This window comes from Vicia villosa, unplaced genomic scaffold (assembly GCF_029867415.1).
Source record: "Vicia villosa cultivar HV-30 ecotype Madison, WI unplaced genomic scaffold, Vvil1.0 ctg.000029F_1_1_3, whole genome shotgun sequence".
Classification (NCBI taxonomy): domain Eukaryota; kingdom Viridiplantae; phylum Streptophyta; class Magnoliopsida; order Fabales; family Fabaceae; genus Vicia; species Vicia villosa.
The window spans coordinates 583,294-599,529 of NW_026704963.1; the positions used below are offsets into that span (position 1 = coordinate 583,294).

The following is a 16,236-nucleotide window of genomic DNA, read 5'->3' on the forward strand; positions in this document are numbered from 1 at the left end:
TTGTTTTTAAATTTAGAAATTATTTAAACAAAAATTTGATGTAAAATATATTGGGCTTGTGACCCATTTTCTTTTTTCAAATTATTATTTAATATGTGGTTTTGTTTTATATACACTTAAATTCTTTGCTTAAAAAATAATGTGGGATTATATGTATTTTGTTTTGTTTTGGTTACTTCTTCATGTTATTTATTTTTCATCCCATGCAACAACCAATTTTCAGTTGTTATATCATTCTGTCTTCTTCTCGGGTCCAATGTACATGGTAAAAAATACAGAGACAACAATAAGTAACTAATTTTCATTTCTCTCAATTCTCTAATTCATTCATCTTAGTGCAGGGTAAAAGCAATATCACCACGTCAATTTCATTTTACTCACGCTTTATAGTGCAGGGTATTTCATTACAAAAAATAGCATATAGGAACAAATAATCCCTAAGTGAGACGATCTTTCCATCTTTCAACATATGGTCTGGCCATACTTTCTCCCTCAAAATGTGTAAGGGAGAGTGAAAATGCTCTATATGTTGTAAGGCATCCTCAAAGAACTTCGAAACAACTGCGAGACTAGCAGTGGATGATTTATTTAATGTCTGATCCAATGAGGCATTATCAAGATGCATGTTGTCATGGAATCCTTGAGCGGTTGAAAGGGACGTCTTCATAGTAGATAAGGTAGCCCGCATAGAAGCTAGAGCTTTATCCTTCCTTACTACGCCCCTCGCCAAGAGCATACTTGATCGACTAATGAGTCAGGAAGATTGAGGGCATCAATATCACCTCTTGGTTTTCCATTCAAATCAGATATGGCCAACACAAAAAAACGAATACGACAAAAACCCTCATACTGCTAAGTAGAGACAAAAGCTTTTGGGCAACTGTTCTGGACCAATCAGAAAAGCTAGTAGGTCTGGTCTAGAGAAAGCAATAATCCGTCCAAGCCGTTTGTAGCGTAAGCGTACTACCTTAGGAAGAGCGTAGGAGTTCCAAGACAAAGGAGCATCCAACGACTCCCCATATTTCACGCTTTAAAAATTGCAAGTGGTTAAAACACTTTCCTATATAAATATAAAGCACACCATTCTCCAAAATAATTTCAAATTCAAACTTCATTTATTCATATTATTCACATACTGACTTGAGTATGAGTGTTAATCTTGCAGGTCAACCACTTCTTCACCGCACCAGAAATTCAAGTCCGCCGTTACACATCGCAACTACCGTTCTTTGATTAATTTTTGTTCCATAAATAATAAATATCAGACTAATAAAACAACCATTCACTATTATTTAAAGTTATAACCAAATTATAACTATTTATAGAAATTAATTTTAAACATAATCATATTGTCAAATTTTAATATACTTTTATCAGTAAATTAATTTTTTTTAAAAGAATAATTTAAATATATGTTTTATTCAAACCCGTTTCTACCTAGTTTGAATAAAATTTGAATAAATTGGGTCAAAAGAAATTTAGTACGAGTTTAAATCTTATCAACTTGACTAACTTATATTAGTTTAAATACTCATTTCTTAATATAGGGTGTTGCTACAAATATTGAAATTAACAAGTGCTGAGGTCAAAACAAACCATACGAAAGTAGAAAAATGAGTAGATAAACTCTAAAGCAAAAAGACATAAAGTGAGTTAGTGAAGTTTCCATCCACGTAAACCCTACATTACATAGTCCATGGATATAGTAATTAACGATAGGTACAGGCACCGGCAAAGTTGTATTTATTTAATACAAGTAAAGAAAGAATAATTGAATTGAATAAAGTTTTGAAAGGGAAAGGAACATATATATTCTTGGATTTGGAGGAGTTAACAAAGAAATAAATAGGTTGAGTGAGGTCAATTTTGGTTGGAGTGAGTGAGTGGGACTTGGATTAGAAAATTATAATATAGAAGCTTTGTTGGGAGTTGTTGGGACCACTTCATCTTCATCATATCATAATCAAATGCTCTTTCTTTTGTAACGCATACACTAAAGTTTAAGATACAATTAAAAAACTAATCTATGGATTGCCCTTTACCACACGCTCTTCTACGCCTGCAAGAACACACTGATTACGTGTTCAATACATAAAAAATACTATCTTCCTTCTTAATTATTGTGGTAATTCAAAAAATGTGGAAATACATTTCTATATTTTGTGTGTATCTAGTGCAAGTAAGTTGCTTACATTTAAATTATAAGATTGGAGAGACATAAAAAAAAATTACAATAAAGATAAATTAATGAGATACATCTTATACTCCTCAAACTCAAAGGGATGCATAAGTAATCGGTTTGAGTTTACATACTAAAGTGCGGAAGCTACTAGGAAAATGAGATTTTATGAACAAATAAGTTGGCTGGTCAAGAGAGATAATGGAGATAAGATGGAGTTCACCATGAAGAAGATGCTGACGAATGGAGTGACAATCAATTTCAAAATGTTTGATTCTCTCATGGAAAACATCATTGTGAGAAATTTGAATGACATTGTGATTGTTTTAATATAGATTAGTTGGTGAAAATTGTGATATCTCTAAATCCACAATAAGCCAATAAATCCACAATATATCAGAAGTAGTATTAGCAAAAGCACAATATTCAAATTCGACGGTAGAGCGGACTATCAAAGTTTGCCAAAATAAAAGAGAATGTCTAGGAAAAATAAATGGTAGAATGACGATTAGTTAGATCACTAGCCTAATCAACACTAGAGTATGCTCTAAGTGTGAATAAGGATGTATCTGAGTAATGAAGACCATAAAATAAGGTACCCTTGATATACTGAATAATCCTGAGGACAATAAGATAATGTGTGATACAAGGAGAAACCATGAATTGGCTAACAAGATGAACACCATATGAACTATCCGACCAAGTTTCTGTGAGATATATCAAACTACCTACAAGATGTCAATAAAAATTAGCAATGTCAAGCAAAGTATCATCTTGTAAATTCAACATTAGGTTAAAAAGGAGTGTGTTCAATTTTACAATTGAGACATGTTTGAGAGACAAGTTCAGAAGCATAATTGGCATGTGATAGAAACAAGCCATCACTTGAAGATAATACTTCAAGTCCCTAAATGTAACTTAATGGTACACGATCCTTCATCTCAAAATATTTACACAAGAATCGCTTGAGCTCTTCAGTTATGATAAGTCATTGACACTAATAATTATATCATTGACATAAATAAGCAATACAACAATGTCATTGTTACTTTTTTAGTAAAAAGAGCATAATTATGAGCACCAGAAGAGAAATTCAACTGGGCGATAGTCTTGTGAAATTTAGAAAACTAAGATCTAAGGACTTGTTTTAGACCATATAAAATCTTACGAATGCGACATACTTTTTCCCTTACATGTATATCATGGATAAGGAAGCATGTGCACCTCTTCTTCTAACTCGCAATTGAGGAATGCATTTGTAACATCCATTTAAGCAAGTTTCCATTGGTAAATGGCAACAATAGCAAGAAGAGTGCGGACATAGGTGATATGTGCAACATGGGCAAATGTTTCCTCAAAATCAATACCATACTCTTGAGTGAAAACTTTTGTTACAAGATGAGCTTTGTAGCACACAATAGATCCATCACAAATAGTCATTATTTTATACATCCATTTTCATCATACAAGAGTCTTTCCTAGTGACCCATGTGTGGATTTTCTCTAATTCCTATAATTCTTCCTACATAGCTTGTTGCTAATGAAGACTGGTAGAGGCTTATATATTGGACCGTATCATGATGGTGAAGTATTGTGGTATAACAATGGTAATCACAAAGATGTACATGTGGATTTCTTACCCTTAGAGGAAGTTCATAAGTAAATAGAACATCATAAGGGGTTTAAAGATCACTAGAAGAACCTGCACATAAGTCAGAACCTCTATATGTGTCACTAGGAAAATAACAAACATTAGGATTAGTAAAAGAGGAGTGGGAGTAGGAAAGAATGATATAAACTTTGACAAGGAAGAGAACATTATGTGTGCCTAAAGACAACATGGCGAGAGATTCGAAAGCACTAGAATATTGGGTCCCAACACTAATAACCTTTGTGTTCCGTTTCATAACCAAGAAAACATCATATACATGCATGATGCTCAAGTTTAGTACATTTATCGGTCTGGAGTAGAAAAAACAAATACAAACAAACCTTAAGTGAGTTGTAATATGGTGCAGTGTGATAAAGACACTAAAAAAAGGAGACATTACTAAGAAAAAAAATGAGGGAAGATGATTAATAATATGAATAGTATGGATATATGTGCTTGCAGGTACAAAAAAGTGTAATTGATACTCTAATCATATGTTGATCATGGTGGTTTTGATGATGACTCGAATGTTTGGTGAAATCATGTTGCTCCTTGGTGATATCTTTCCAGCTATCTCTAATAATTATACTCTTCTTGAAGTTATCACTAGCCTCGTTAGGGAGACGATTCAAGGTTCCAGTGAAGTTTTAAAGTCAAAGATAATGAAACAAGGAACTTGAAGCTTCAAAGTTGTGAAAGAGAAGAAATGTAAAAGCTCACATGGTCGATCGTGCACTTAGCGTGGTGTTTGAGTGACAAGAATATTGCAAAAGTGTTAGAGTAACTCATAAGTTAATAAGACAGCTCTCACATGCTAACCAAATGTTTTTGAGAACCCACTTGTGTAGTTGAATGTTAAAGTCTCCTTCATAGTTACACATCTCTGAATCAAGTTTGAATTGATTCGTTTTTTAAGCCTGCATATATAAATTGTTATATTTGAGTTTGATTATGATGCTTTTAGTTAATTTCACGAGTTAGTGAAACAAGAACCGTATGTATGTTATTGGTTTAAGTTAGGTGAAAAGAAAAATTTCAAAGTATTTTGAACACCATGAAAAATTGAGATCTTATGTGCATGATTCAAATCATGTACATATCTTAACTCGAATCATATTGAACACAGGCAAACTAAAGTTTTTCAAACACTCTGACTCGAATCAAACTTTTAACTTGATTCGAATCAGACAGCTTTATGATTCAAATCACAAGTTACACTTGATTTAAATCAGACTGATCTGAGTCACCTCTACTTCATTTGATTCGAATCAGACTTTACACCTAATTCAAATAAGTCAGATTTTTTCACTTTTTTCTTTTGGCTATGTTCAAATTAATTTGAATCAGTCTTTGCACTTGATTTGAATCAAAGGCATTCTGATTCAAATCAGACTTTATACTTGATTTCAATCAGACCAGAAATGGGTCAAAAATGGCATGCTTTATTATTTCACTTCACTTGCTCATTTGACTCAAATCATGAAATGTTCTTGAATCAAATCTATCTAACTTTTTCCATCTATTTTTGTGCTTAATCTCAAGCACATATAAATTCATTTTTTCATCTCATTTCGAATAATAATTTTAGTGGAAAATCTTAATCTTCATTGTGATTTTTGGGAAATCGAGACCCCCTCATTTTTAAAATTTCAAAACTTTTGCAAACGAATTTCTTTCATCTTTAACCTCTAGTTTTGATTTCAGATCTTAACTATGAGAGATTTGTAATTGATTGAGGAAGACGTTTTCTTGAAACTAATTGTTCTTGAAGGTTTGGTTAAGGTTTTCAGGAAGCTTGCAAGATTGAGGTTATTGTCATTGGTGCTGACAAGTTCCAGTAAAAAAGAATGAGGATCTTATGTAGAATGCTATGGACAGGAAGGAGTTTTTCTGAAATCTTCAGGCATTTCATCACTTAAAAAATCAGTGAGATCAAGGGGTGGTTGCGTCACACGAAGACTGTGAGCAAATTGGTGAAGCTGGAAGGTTCAAGAAGCGTGAATCGAGTAAAGATTACGCAAAAGCGTTTGGCGTTATACCGTATACAAGTTAAGATCTAGATAAGAGATTTATTTTTCTCAACATTATTGTGGATTAATGATTATATGAACTCTTGCAATATTTATCAAAACAAAAAGGAACAAAGCAGGTTCCCATGGAAAACCATTAAAGAGTAGAGTAGATAAAGTGAGGACGAATGCCGAACCTCTCTCCCTCTCCCCAAAATATGTTTTCTAACATTACTTCCAAATCTAAAATTGCGCCTAATTTGTAACCCCCTCTTTAATATTTTCTAACATTACTTCCCAATGAACTTGCAAAACTAGCTTAAATAAGGACATAAAGGGTAACATGTTTTGAATCATGTTTAAAAGGTTGATTCAGAAAATCAAAAATAAAAAACTTGTACATTTTGATTAAAATTATTCTTCAGGATGATTCGAACTCAACGATACCAAAATACTTACACAAATCAAATTTGTCCAATTCTAACATTTTCCACCTTTATTCTCGGTGGGACGTAGTTAAAACTTTCTTCTTTTTTTAATAGAAAATCATCTTTATTGGGCTCACATACACTATGTAACTCAACACAATATCTTCATAAACTTAGCTGACTTTGAAACTATTATTTTCTTAGGCGCTTAGATAGGTTGCAACTCTTTAAACTTCAAGAGTCTATTCAACTTGAATTGCACTACTATCATTCCCTCACAATTTTTTGGTAGCAATATTGTAAGGTGGGAGGATAATATCATAGTCTAAAGAATGGATGATCTTAAAGCTCAAACAATGAGATAAAACTTTATGAATTATATATTTAATTTATTATTCATTCATTATGCACCACTCACTAAAACTAGCATCATTTAAAATATGAGAACCCACTTGGTGCTTCTCCCCTCCCTCATGCTATATGTGGTCCATGAAAATTGAAAATAACTCCACGATGAAGTTGCCCAATTCATCTTCAATCTGAAAATGAAATCCACTATAATTCCTTGTTACTGTGCTTTTCTAGAACGATGATGAAAAACATGGAGAATAAAGGATTGAAATTTTCATGCAATGCAATATCTTTTGGTATTAATCATTAGAAGTGGACTATAGTTGTAGTTTTCAAACAAGGAATGCATGTTGCAGCCTACTATATATGTTTCTTTCACAGCTAATCACCTTTTCTTTTTTTTCTCATAAGTCCATATCCTTGTTAGTTGTTTGTCAACAAGTGATCATATCATACCAAAACAAAAAAACAACATTTCATTATCTGGTTACAAATATGAATTTATTAATTTATTTGAAACAATCTAAACCAGAATGAGACAAAGATATGAAACTTTGGATCTCAATATCATAATAGTGACCGGTGAGTGAGAGAACACATGGCCGGTTATGGTCAGACTACAATCGGAGAAAGGTGACACTCCACCCTCCATCTTTCATGCATGACTCTTGAATTATCTGTTAATTTACAAAAATATAAAAAATCGGTTAGTATTTACATATAATAATAAATAACTTGTTACTCAAAATCCCTAAATGGTCCAATTAAAAGATTGACAAGTATCCCCTCAGCCAAATGAAGTTTAGACATTTAGAAAGACTCTAAGACACAAATTAATTAAATATTTATCAAGTTTATTGAGGTCCACGGAAGTTAGGGAGACATAGGACTCAGTCTTGCATAGATAACCAAACTAAACAATTTGACATTTTACTTGTGTTGTTAAGTTTGTCGCTCCATTGACTAAAGTTGCTATTGATACGAAATTATTTATTTAAAAATAATGCATATGTGGTTTAGAGAAATAGAAAATACCATAAAAAAAAAAAGGAAATACGTCAAGCTGGTGCACAGCAGAAAAAGATGAATAAAAATGAACAAGGCGAAAATGGAAAAAGAGAGATAAACAGTTATAACAAACTTGTTGAGAAAAAAATTCTATTAATAAAAAAATACATTACAGTATTACAAATCCCATATCTATATAACCTTGTATAAATAGACAAAGTAAATTGTCACGTAGGCACAACAAAAACTATGCTTAACAGTTAAGCTAACAAACAAACTAAACTCCAGAAGCTAAATACCACTTCTGGTATAGTCACCTCAGAAGCTTCTGCTTCTGACTAACAATGCTTATGGATATGAATTACTTCTAACACTATGCCTTAATTCATATTTAGAAATTTACAACACCAATTTCATCCTTCAAGTGGATAAAATGTTTAGTCTTGATAGCTTTTGTCAGAACATCAGCAAGTTGCTTATGGGTGCTACCATGAACAACTTCTAGCACTCCATTATGGACTTGATTCCTCAGCAAGTGAAACTTCATGTCAATATGCTTGCTTCTTCCATGCAACAATGGGTTCTTAGCATGGCCTATAACTGATTTGTTGTCAATCATCAACTTCTCAAGCTTCTTCACCTTAATCTTCAGATCCTGCAACAACTTCAGTAATCACACACCTTGACATGCACACAAAACATCTACAATGTATTGAGCTTCACAAGTTGACAACATAACCACTGGTTGCTTCTTGGAGCACCAAGCAATGGGACTTCCCAGATATTTGAAAAAAATCCAAAAGTATTTCTTTTGTCAACTCCGTATCCACACCAATATGAGTTTGAATAGCATCAACATCATCACCCTTACCCTCACCATCAGAATCTAACTTGTGATTCGCTTCAACAGGTGTGACTGCATACTTTCAATTTGTCAGCTCAAATCTCTTCAGAAGCGTAAGTTCATACTTTAGCTAATGCAAAATGATATCCTTCTCAGGATACAAAATCTCCATCCCTAAAAAGTATACCAACTTTCCTAGGTCATTCATCTCAAATTCATTCATCAACACCTTCTTGAACTTGAGTATCTCATTAGAACAACTCCTTTTCAGCAATATGTCATCAACATAAAGACATACCAGAATCATATTGACTTTAGAAGTATGCTGAACATAGACACCGTATTCCATCTCACATTTCTGAAAAGTATTTCTGAAACCCCATACAAAGCTTTATGTAACTTGTACACCATCCCTTCTTAATTCTTTTTCACAAATCTAAGAGGTTGTAACACATAAACTTCTTCTTGTAAAAGACCATTCAGAAGTGTAGATTTAACATCCAGATGTATCATCCAATTCCTATTAGCAATTATAATAATCACTAACCTGATTGTTTCATGTCTAGCTACAGGTGCAAACACCTCAAAGTAATCTAGCCCAGGTTTTTGGAGAAAACCTCTAGCTACTGACCTCGTTTTGTGTTTCCCAATTGATCCATTTGGCTTTAATTTTATCTTGAAAACCCATCTTACGCTGATGGATTTTTTCTCTTTTGGAAGCTCAGTCAACTCCCAAGTCTTGTTTCTTTCTATAGCCTGAAGTTCTTCTTTCACAGCCTTTAGCCATACTTTCTTCTTGAGTGCTTCTTCTATACTTACAGGTTCAGAGTCCACTAACATGACACACTGAATGACTTGCCTTTAGAGTCTATTTCAGTGTCACGTAACATGTCAAACTCTGCAGACCTTCAGGGTATTTGTTTCATTCTTTGTGGTCTTTGAACTTATTCTGAATCTTCTACAGAACCTGGAACAATATTAGCTTCTGGACCCCCTCCAGAAACACTTTCTTCAAAACTACCACCTTCAGAAGACTGACTACTTCCAAAAGCATAATTACTTCCAGAAGTTTGACCCCCAAAGTCTTGACCATCAGAATCTGGATCACCTTCAAAGTCTCTGTTAGATTCACCTTCCGAATCGCCTTCAGACTCTGATTCTCCTTCATATTCAAACTTGACTTCAGCTTCAGAATCAGAATCATGTTCTGATTCTGACTCATCTTCATAAACAACTTTCAAACTTCCTTCAAAATCACCTCCACCACCAGAGGCATGATTAAACGTTTTCCAATCCAAAGTTTCTGACTCCTTCACTATGACATCTCTGCTGAATTCTACCTTCTTAGAGATTGGACAATGAAGGTTATAAGCACATGAACTGTGGTACCCGACCAGTAACATTATTTTACTTCTATCATCCAGCTTTTTTCTCTTAGCATTTGGAACATGTTTATAACATACAAAACCAAATACCCTAAGATGTCTCACATTTTTCCTATCTCCAGTCCACTTCTTAAATGCTACAACTTCCTTCATCTTCTTAGTTGGACACCTGTTGAGCACATACGTTGAAGTTGCAACAATTTCTCCCCATAACGAGTGATGTAGCTTCTTTTCCTTCAGCATTCTCCTTGTCATATCAAGCAAAGTACAATTTCTTCTTTTAGAAAGACCATTGTTTTGTGGAGTGTACGGAGCTGTCACTTCATGTTCAACCCCATTTTCTTCATATAACTATCTGAATTCTGTAGAGTTACACTCACCTCCACCATCAGTTTTGAGAATCTTTAGCTTCTGACCACTCTGTCTTCCTGCCTTCACCTTGAAATTCAGAAACTTAGTAAAAACCTCATGCTTAAACTTGATGAGTGATACCCATGACACAAAATACATATTTCCTCTAAGTGAAGGTTCTAGGAATGACCCACACACATAAAAAATCACAACTTCCAAAGCATGCTTTGCTCTTAGAACCACTTAAGATGCAAATGCCAATCTAGATTGCTTTCCTTTTATGCATACCTCACATGACTTCTTAGGCTTCAAAATATTTGGAATGCCATGTACCAGCTTCTTAGAACTCAAATGCCCCAGGCTTCTAAAGTTCAGATGCCCCAGTCTCTTATGCCACAACTCACTATCACCTTTAGCGCTTTTTGCACAAAGGCATTTAGTTTCAGCTGTCTTCACATTCACCTTGAATGTTATGTTGCTTCGCTGCTCAGATTGCATAATCAACTTCTAATTGGAATCATAGAACTTTAAGAGTTTGTCCTTCATAGTAAGTGAGAAAACTATCTCAATTAGCTAACCCACACTCATTAAATTACTCTTTATTCCAAGAACATACCAAACATCTTTGATCAGAACAGTTTTACCATTCTTCACTTTGATTCTGGTATTTCCCATTTCTTTAGCATTAAGGAACTTATCATCAACATATTTAATCTTTGTTCTCTTTCTGGAGTCAAAACCTACGAGCCATTGTTTGTTTCCAGTCATGTGATTTAAGCATCCAATATCCATATACCACCATTATGACAATTCACTATTATTAGAGTCAGAAGCCATCAATAACAGAGGTTCATCATTAGACTCCCTGGCTATATTTACTTCTTCTTACTTCTTTCCTTTATTTAACCAACACTCAAAAGCATAATGGCCAAAATTCTTACAACAATAGCATTGAATCTTCTTCTTATGAGGCTCCTCCCTTCCCTTATGATGTTTCTTCTCATTAGACTTAAACACTTCTAACATCTAAGAACCACCATGTCTCTTCTTGGCTTCCAACGAAGAAGGTTTCTGAGTCTTTCTACTAAAAGATGCCTTCAGAGCCCACTCTACCTCTCTCTCAGAGGTTATCTCAGTTAGACACAACTCTTGTGCTTCTAGGATGCTTTGGAACTCTTTAATTCTCATGATGCTCAGATCCTTAGAATGTTCAATTGCTACAACAATGTAATCAAATTTAGGAGTGAGAGATCTTAATACCTTCTCAATGATTACTTGTTCAGAAAGAGTTTATCCACAACATTTCATCTCATTTGCAATCAGAATCACTCTAGAGATGTAATATGGTACCTTATCATTGTTCTTCATGTTGAGATTCTCAAACTGCTTACGTAAACTCTGAAGTTTCACCTTATTCACTGATGCACTACCGCCATAGCACCGTACCAGTGTGTCCCATGCAGCCTTTACTGTCATCGAATCAGAGATCTTCTCAAACATATCCGCATCCACGCACTAATGGATGTAGAACAACGCTTTCTGATCCTTCTTCTTTGTTTCTCATTGCGCGTTTCTTTATGCTTTTATTGTATTCGCAGCAACCAACGTGTAACCGTCGTAGACGAGATCAAGCACATCTTGAGTACCAAACAACACACGCATCTTAATCATCCACCGATTTCAATTCTTTCCATCAAACACTGGAAGTTTCATATTTGAACCACCGTTTCCACTGTTCATTTTTGATATTAAGCAAGAAATCACTCAGATCTCACCAAACACTCGTGTTTCCCGATCCCTCGAAATCAAGAAATGTGATTTTACTACAGTTTCGATCGTAAATTCAACGTGAATTCAAGAAAAATGAAATCAATCACACATGCCTTAGGTACACTCGTGTTTCCCTTCCCGTGGATCCGAATCGAGCTCTAGATACCAATTTTTGGTGCATAGTGGAACAAGATGAACAAGGTGAAAATGGAAGAAGAGAGAGAAAAATAGTTACAACAAACTTGTTGAGAAAGAAATTCTATTCACAAAAAGGCATTACATTATTACACTTGATCAAGGTACTAATCCTTAACCTTCCCAATCAAAGAATGAGGAATAAATGCACCAACAATTTCATAGAACTTTGTAAGATGGTTGTATGGATCTTCATGATCAATACTGGTGAAAGGACTTGCATACAAAATTTGAAGTATGTAGGTCTTCATCTCGGAATGTCTTGCATTATTATTATTACGAGCAAATTGAGCATTCCTCCTAGGACTATTAGTACACGGACCTCTCGGAGGTGGCACTGGTTCAGCCATAACTTCTTCAATTCTTTGAGGTGTTAAAGAAGTAGCAGCTTCTTGTCTTAGTCTCCTTTCCTTGGCTAGTTGTCTTCTCCTTATGGTTTTGCTATTAAGTCTACAAGCAGTCCTTTCAATCTCAGGATCAAAAAGGAGTTGATCTACAGGTACACTTCCTCGTGTAACAGAAAGTTGAAACACTAACCAAAAAAGTGAGCAAAGACTAGGAATCAAAGTTTAATAGTAATACAAGTAACTCTCAAAACAAAACACTATTGTAATGCTTGTAATATCTTATACGCCAATCCCCGATAACGACGCCATTTTGTTTAAAACACTTTTACAGTGTAAGTATTTACTTTATTGTTTCCACAAGGATTGATGCGATGTTATCGCTTTTCTACAGTTAATAATATTTTGAGTAAGGGTTTTGGAAAAGTTTTGGTAATGGAAAGTAATGATTGCATGGAAATTAGTTAAAGACGGTAAAAATATAGTTTTGAACGGTTTGAGAAAAACGTGTCAAGATTAGGTTTCATTAACGCGTTTCATATATATTCAATTAATCAAGCGTATGAACTTATTAATGATTAATATAATCACGTATCCTCTCAATACCATTTATCTCTGAAGCGATGTCGTGAGCATTATCATATTAACCACTAGATGATCTCTCATGTCAACAATCAACATTATAATCTTTAAAACTGGATACAAGTGATTATCAACTCATAAATCGATCTCTAGAGTTTGTTTATTGATAAATGAATATCTTTTAGGTCATGGTTTGAAACATATCTCTCAATAGTGATTCAAATCAACAAATAAAACATAAACAGTAAGATACCATATATTAATCATCAACCAAGTTCATTCACAAAAGATCAAAAGAAATACATAATCTATAAGTTAACTACCTCTAATCTTGATACAAAAGATATTTAGCTATCCATAGCCATGGTAGCTTCAACAACAAGAAACAAAGTAAGCTTCACTAGCATCAATAATCAAAGCTGAAGATGGATGCTTGAAATCTTGATGGAATTCTTCAAAGACATTTTTTTTCTTCTCTCTTTTTAGTGCCATAGAATGTTGTAATGGAAGAAAGTTGGTAAAAGTAGAAGATAAGGTCCAAAAAATATCTCAAGTGCCTAAAAACTAAGTGCCAAAAAGTTGAAGCCCGCTTAGCCTGTTGACCGCGCTAAGCGGGCTAGCAAAAATATCTGGCTCCACTACAGAGACCACGCTAAGCGCGTTCAAAAACATAGCTCTCTATTTTGTAATAAAAGTGGTAGCGCGCTACAACCCTCGCTTAGCGGGCTTGGTGAAATTTTCTTGTTAATTTGGACTTCTTGACTCCTTCCAAGCATTCTTCTTGCATTCTTAAAGTCCCAAAACTTGCCATAAGCTAAAAAAACTTCTTGCATTCTTGGAAGTTGGAGTGTTAACCTTGGTAGATCAACCCCACGCTTCCGTATTGGATATCATCATCGCCGTTTCAAGATCCTCAGTTCACTAGGTTTATCCAATTCTGGTTCCAAGACGGAATAAGTTGTATTAAGGTTTGTGGGAACAGGAGTAAGCCAGCTGTCATACCCCAAAATTTGCCCATCTCATTCCTCTTGTTCAAACTCAAATCAAGCTCCAAGACACACTCTCCTAAACAAAGATCAGAGAATTAGGGTTTTGTTGTTCTGAAGGAAAATCAATGAACCAATGGCTCCAAGGCATTCCATATGGTCTATGATGTCTCACATTAGCTCCATGACAAGTTTTAAGTCTCAACTCAAAGGATTGATCACTCAATTGTTCAGAAAGTCAACAGTCGACTGAGTTGACCTAAAAGTCAACTGTGGTCAAAGTACAGTCAAATCTCCTGATTTTTTTTGACAACATCCTCATATTGAAGTATCATTCACCATTTGATCAAGAATTGATCATGGTTCACCAAGGAAAGATCAGAAATCAACAATTCAAAAAGTTTCTAAATTAGGGTTTGTATAGGAGAAAGTCAACTGAACTTTGACCAGACATAACTCTCACATGGAACATCAGAAATTTTCCATCCAAAGCTCATTTTGAAGGAAATTTGATTCTCCACAATTTTGTGTCTCACAAGCCAAAGCTAAAAATGCTTCATTTGGGAGATATGGACCAAAACATTATAGGTCCTTTTCAAAAGCCAACCAAAAGTCATTTTTTTCAAAAGCACACACAAGGAGCATGGAAAATTATTTTGACATGGGACCAAAAACACTGGTTAGGGGACTCTTCAAGGTTTCTAAAAAGTCCTAGAACTCCTCCATACCTCAAAAATTGAGAGAAATAGGCCTTGTCAAAGTTGGACTATTTTGGAGGGAAAAATGTGAAGGAACTTGAATATTTTTGCTAATGGCCCCATGTTTTTAAGATTCAATCTCCTTCCTTATGATATCAAGAGCCCACAAATCAATGGCCACAAAATTACTTGATTTTAATTAATTTTATAAGGATTTTTATTCATTTAAAAATCAATAAAATTAAGTAAAATCAAGGATTTGTAAAAGAATTTGTTTTGCATCCAATTCCAATCAAATCCAATCATAATTATGTCCCATAATCATCATAATTTTGTGCATATGTGATTGGAAAGAGATTGAACTAATATTGGCTTAAATTAGAAACAATTTCAATCAAATTTCCAAAAAAATTGAAATCAAAGATGCAAAGAGATTTGGTTCAATTTTGTTGCCCTAATTTATCCACTATAAGTACACAACTTATTCAGATGCCAAGGGTTACGAATTTTCTGCAAGAAGAAGCCCTAATCCGAGACTTCAAAACTCAAGGAAAAAACCAAATTCCAATTCCAAATCGCAGGTAGATTCAAGTGTTTTTGCTGAAGGAAACTTTTCCAATCAAATTCAAGGCCTTAAGCAGTCCGAGTCACCTACAATTGCCCACGGTTTGCCTACTTTTAAACTTCATCGATTCCAATCATTCATGCATCCTAACTGAATTTCGTTTGCATATTTAGGTTTATATTGTTGTTTTGATGGTTTCTGGAAAATTAATTGAGTATCCTTGCGTGTTTTAACTGTACACCATAGTTAGGGTTTAGAGCTTCAATTTAGGGCTTTTTGTTTAAGCCAAAATTAAGCAAAATCAATGCCATATTCAGATTCAGGGACCTTGGACGATCATATTGGTAAGGGTGCGCCATATTTTTGTTGCGTTTTGGGCTGTTCTTGATTTTCGCAGGTGTGGAAAATTGGGACCTATTATAGCGCGTCTGTAGAAGCGGTGTAAAAGGTGAGTTGCAGGATTTGAATGGAGAAGACAATGAGTTGTCATCGTCCGATTGGCTGGTTTGAAACCGTTTTTGGCGCGCGCGTGTTTGGAATATCCATGGGATCCTGTGCTTTATGATGTACCATCATGCCATGTGCTATCATTCTACAGCCGTCAGATCTCTGCCTTATCTCATCCAACGCGTATAAAGGCGCAGGTGCATGGTAGACCTTCAACGTGCGCCACAGGGGATCACAAGCTAAGTTTTTTTTTCAAATTTTTTTATTTTTAATTATACAATGTTTTTTATTTTATTTATATATACATATATATATATATATAGTTGTTATTTTTCTTTTTTGATGTATATTCTAATAAAACCTTTTATTCAAAGTTTTTTTTTACCAATATTAAAATTATATTTATTTTTTATTTTATTTACAATATTTGTTCTATATTATTT

The 16,236-nt window shown here is 34.3% G+C and overlaps 1 protein-coding gene across 1 annotated transcript; it reads right to left on the bottom strand.

The window, feature by feature from the left end:
* Nucleotides 1–11,232: 11,232 nt before the first annotated feature.
* On the bottom strand, nt 11,233–11,706 carry LOC131622379 (uncharacterized). The gene is made up of 2 exons (XM_058893406.1): nt 11,557–11,706; nt 11,233–11,466 (listed from the first exon to the last, which is right to left on the bottom strand). Exons 1-2 carry the CDS (start codon nt 11,704–11,706, stop codon nt 11,233–11,235), a joined length of 384 nt encoding a protein of 127 aa, XP_058749389.1.
* Nucleotides 11,707–16,236: the final 4,530 nt, after the last annotated feature.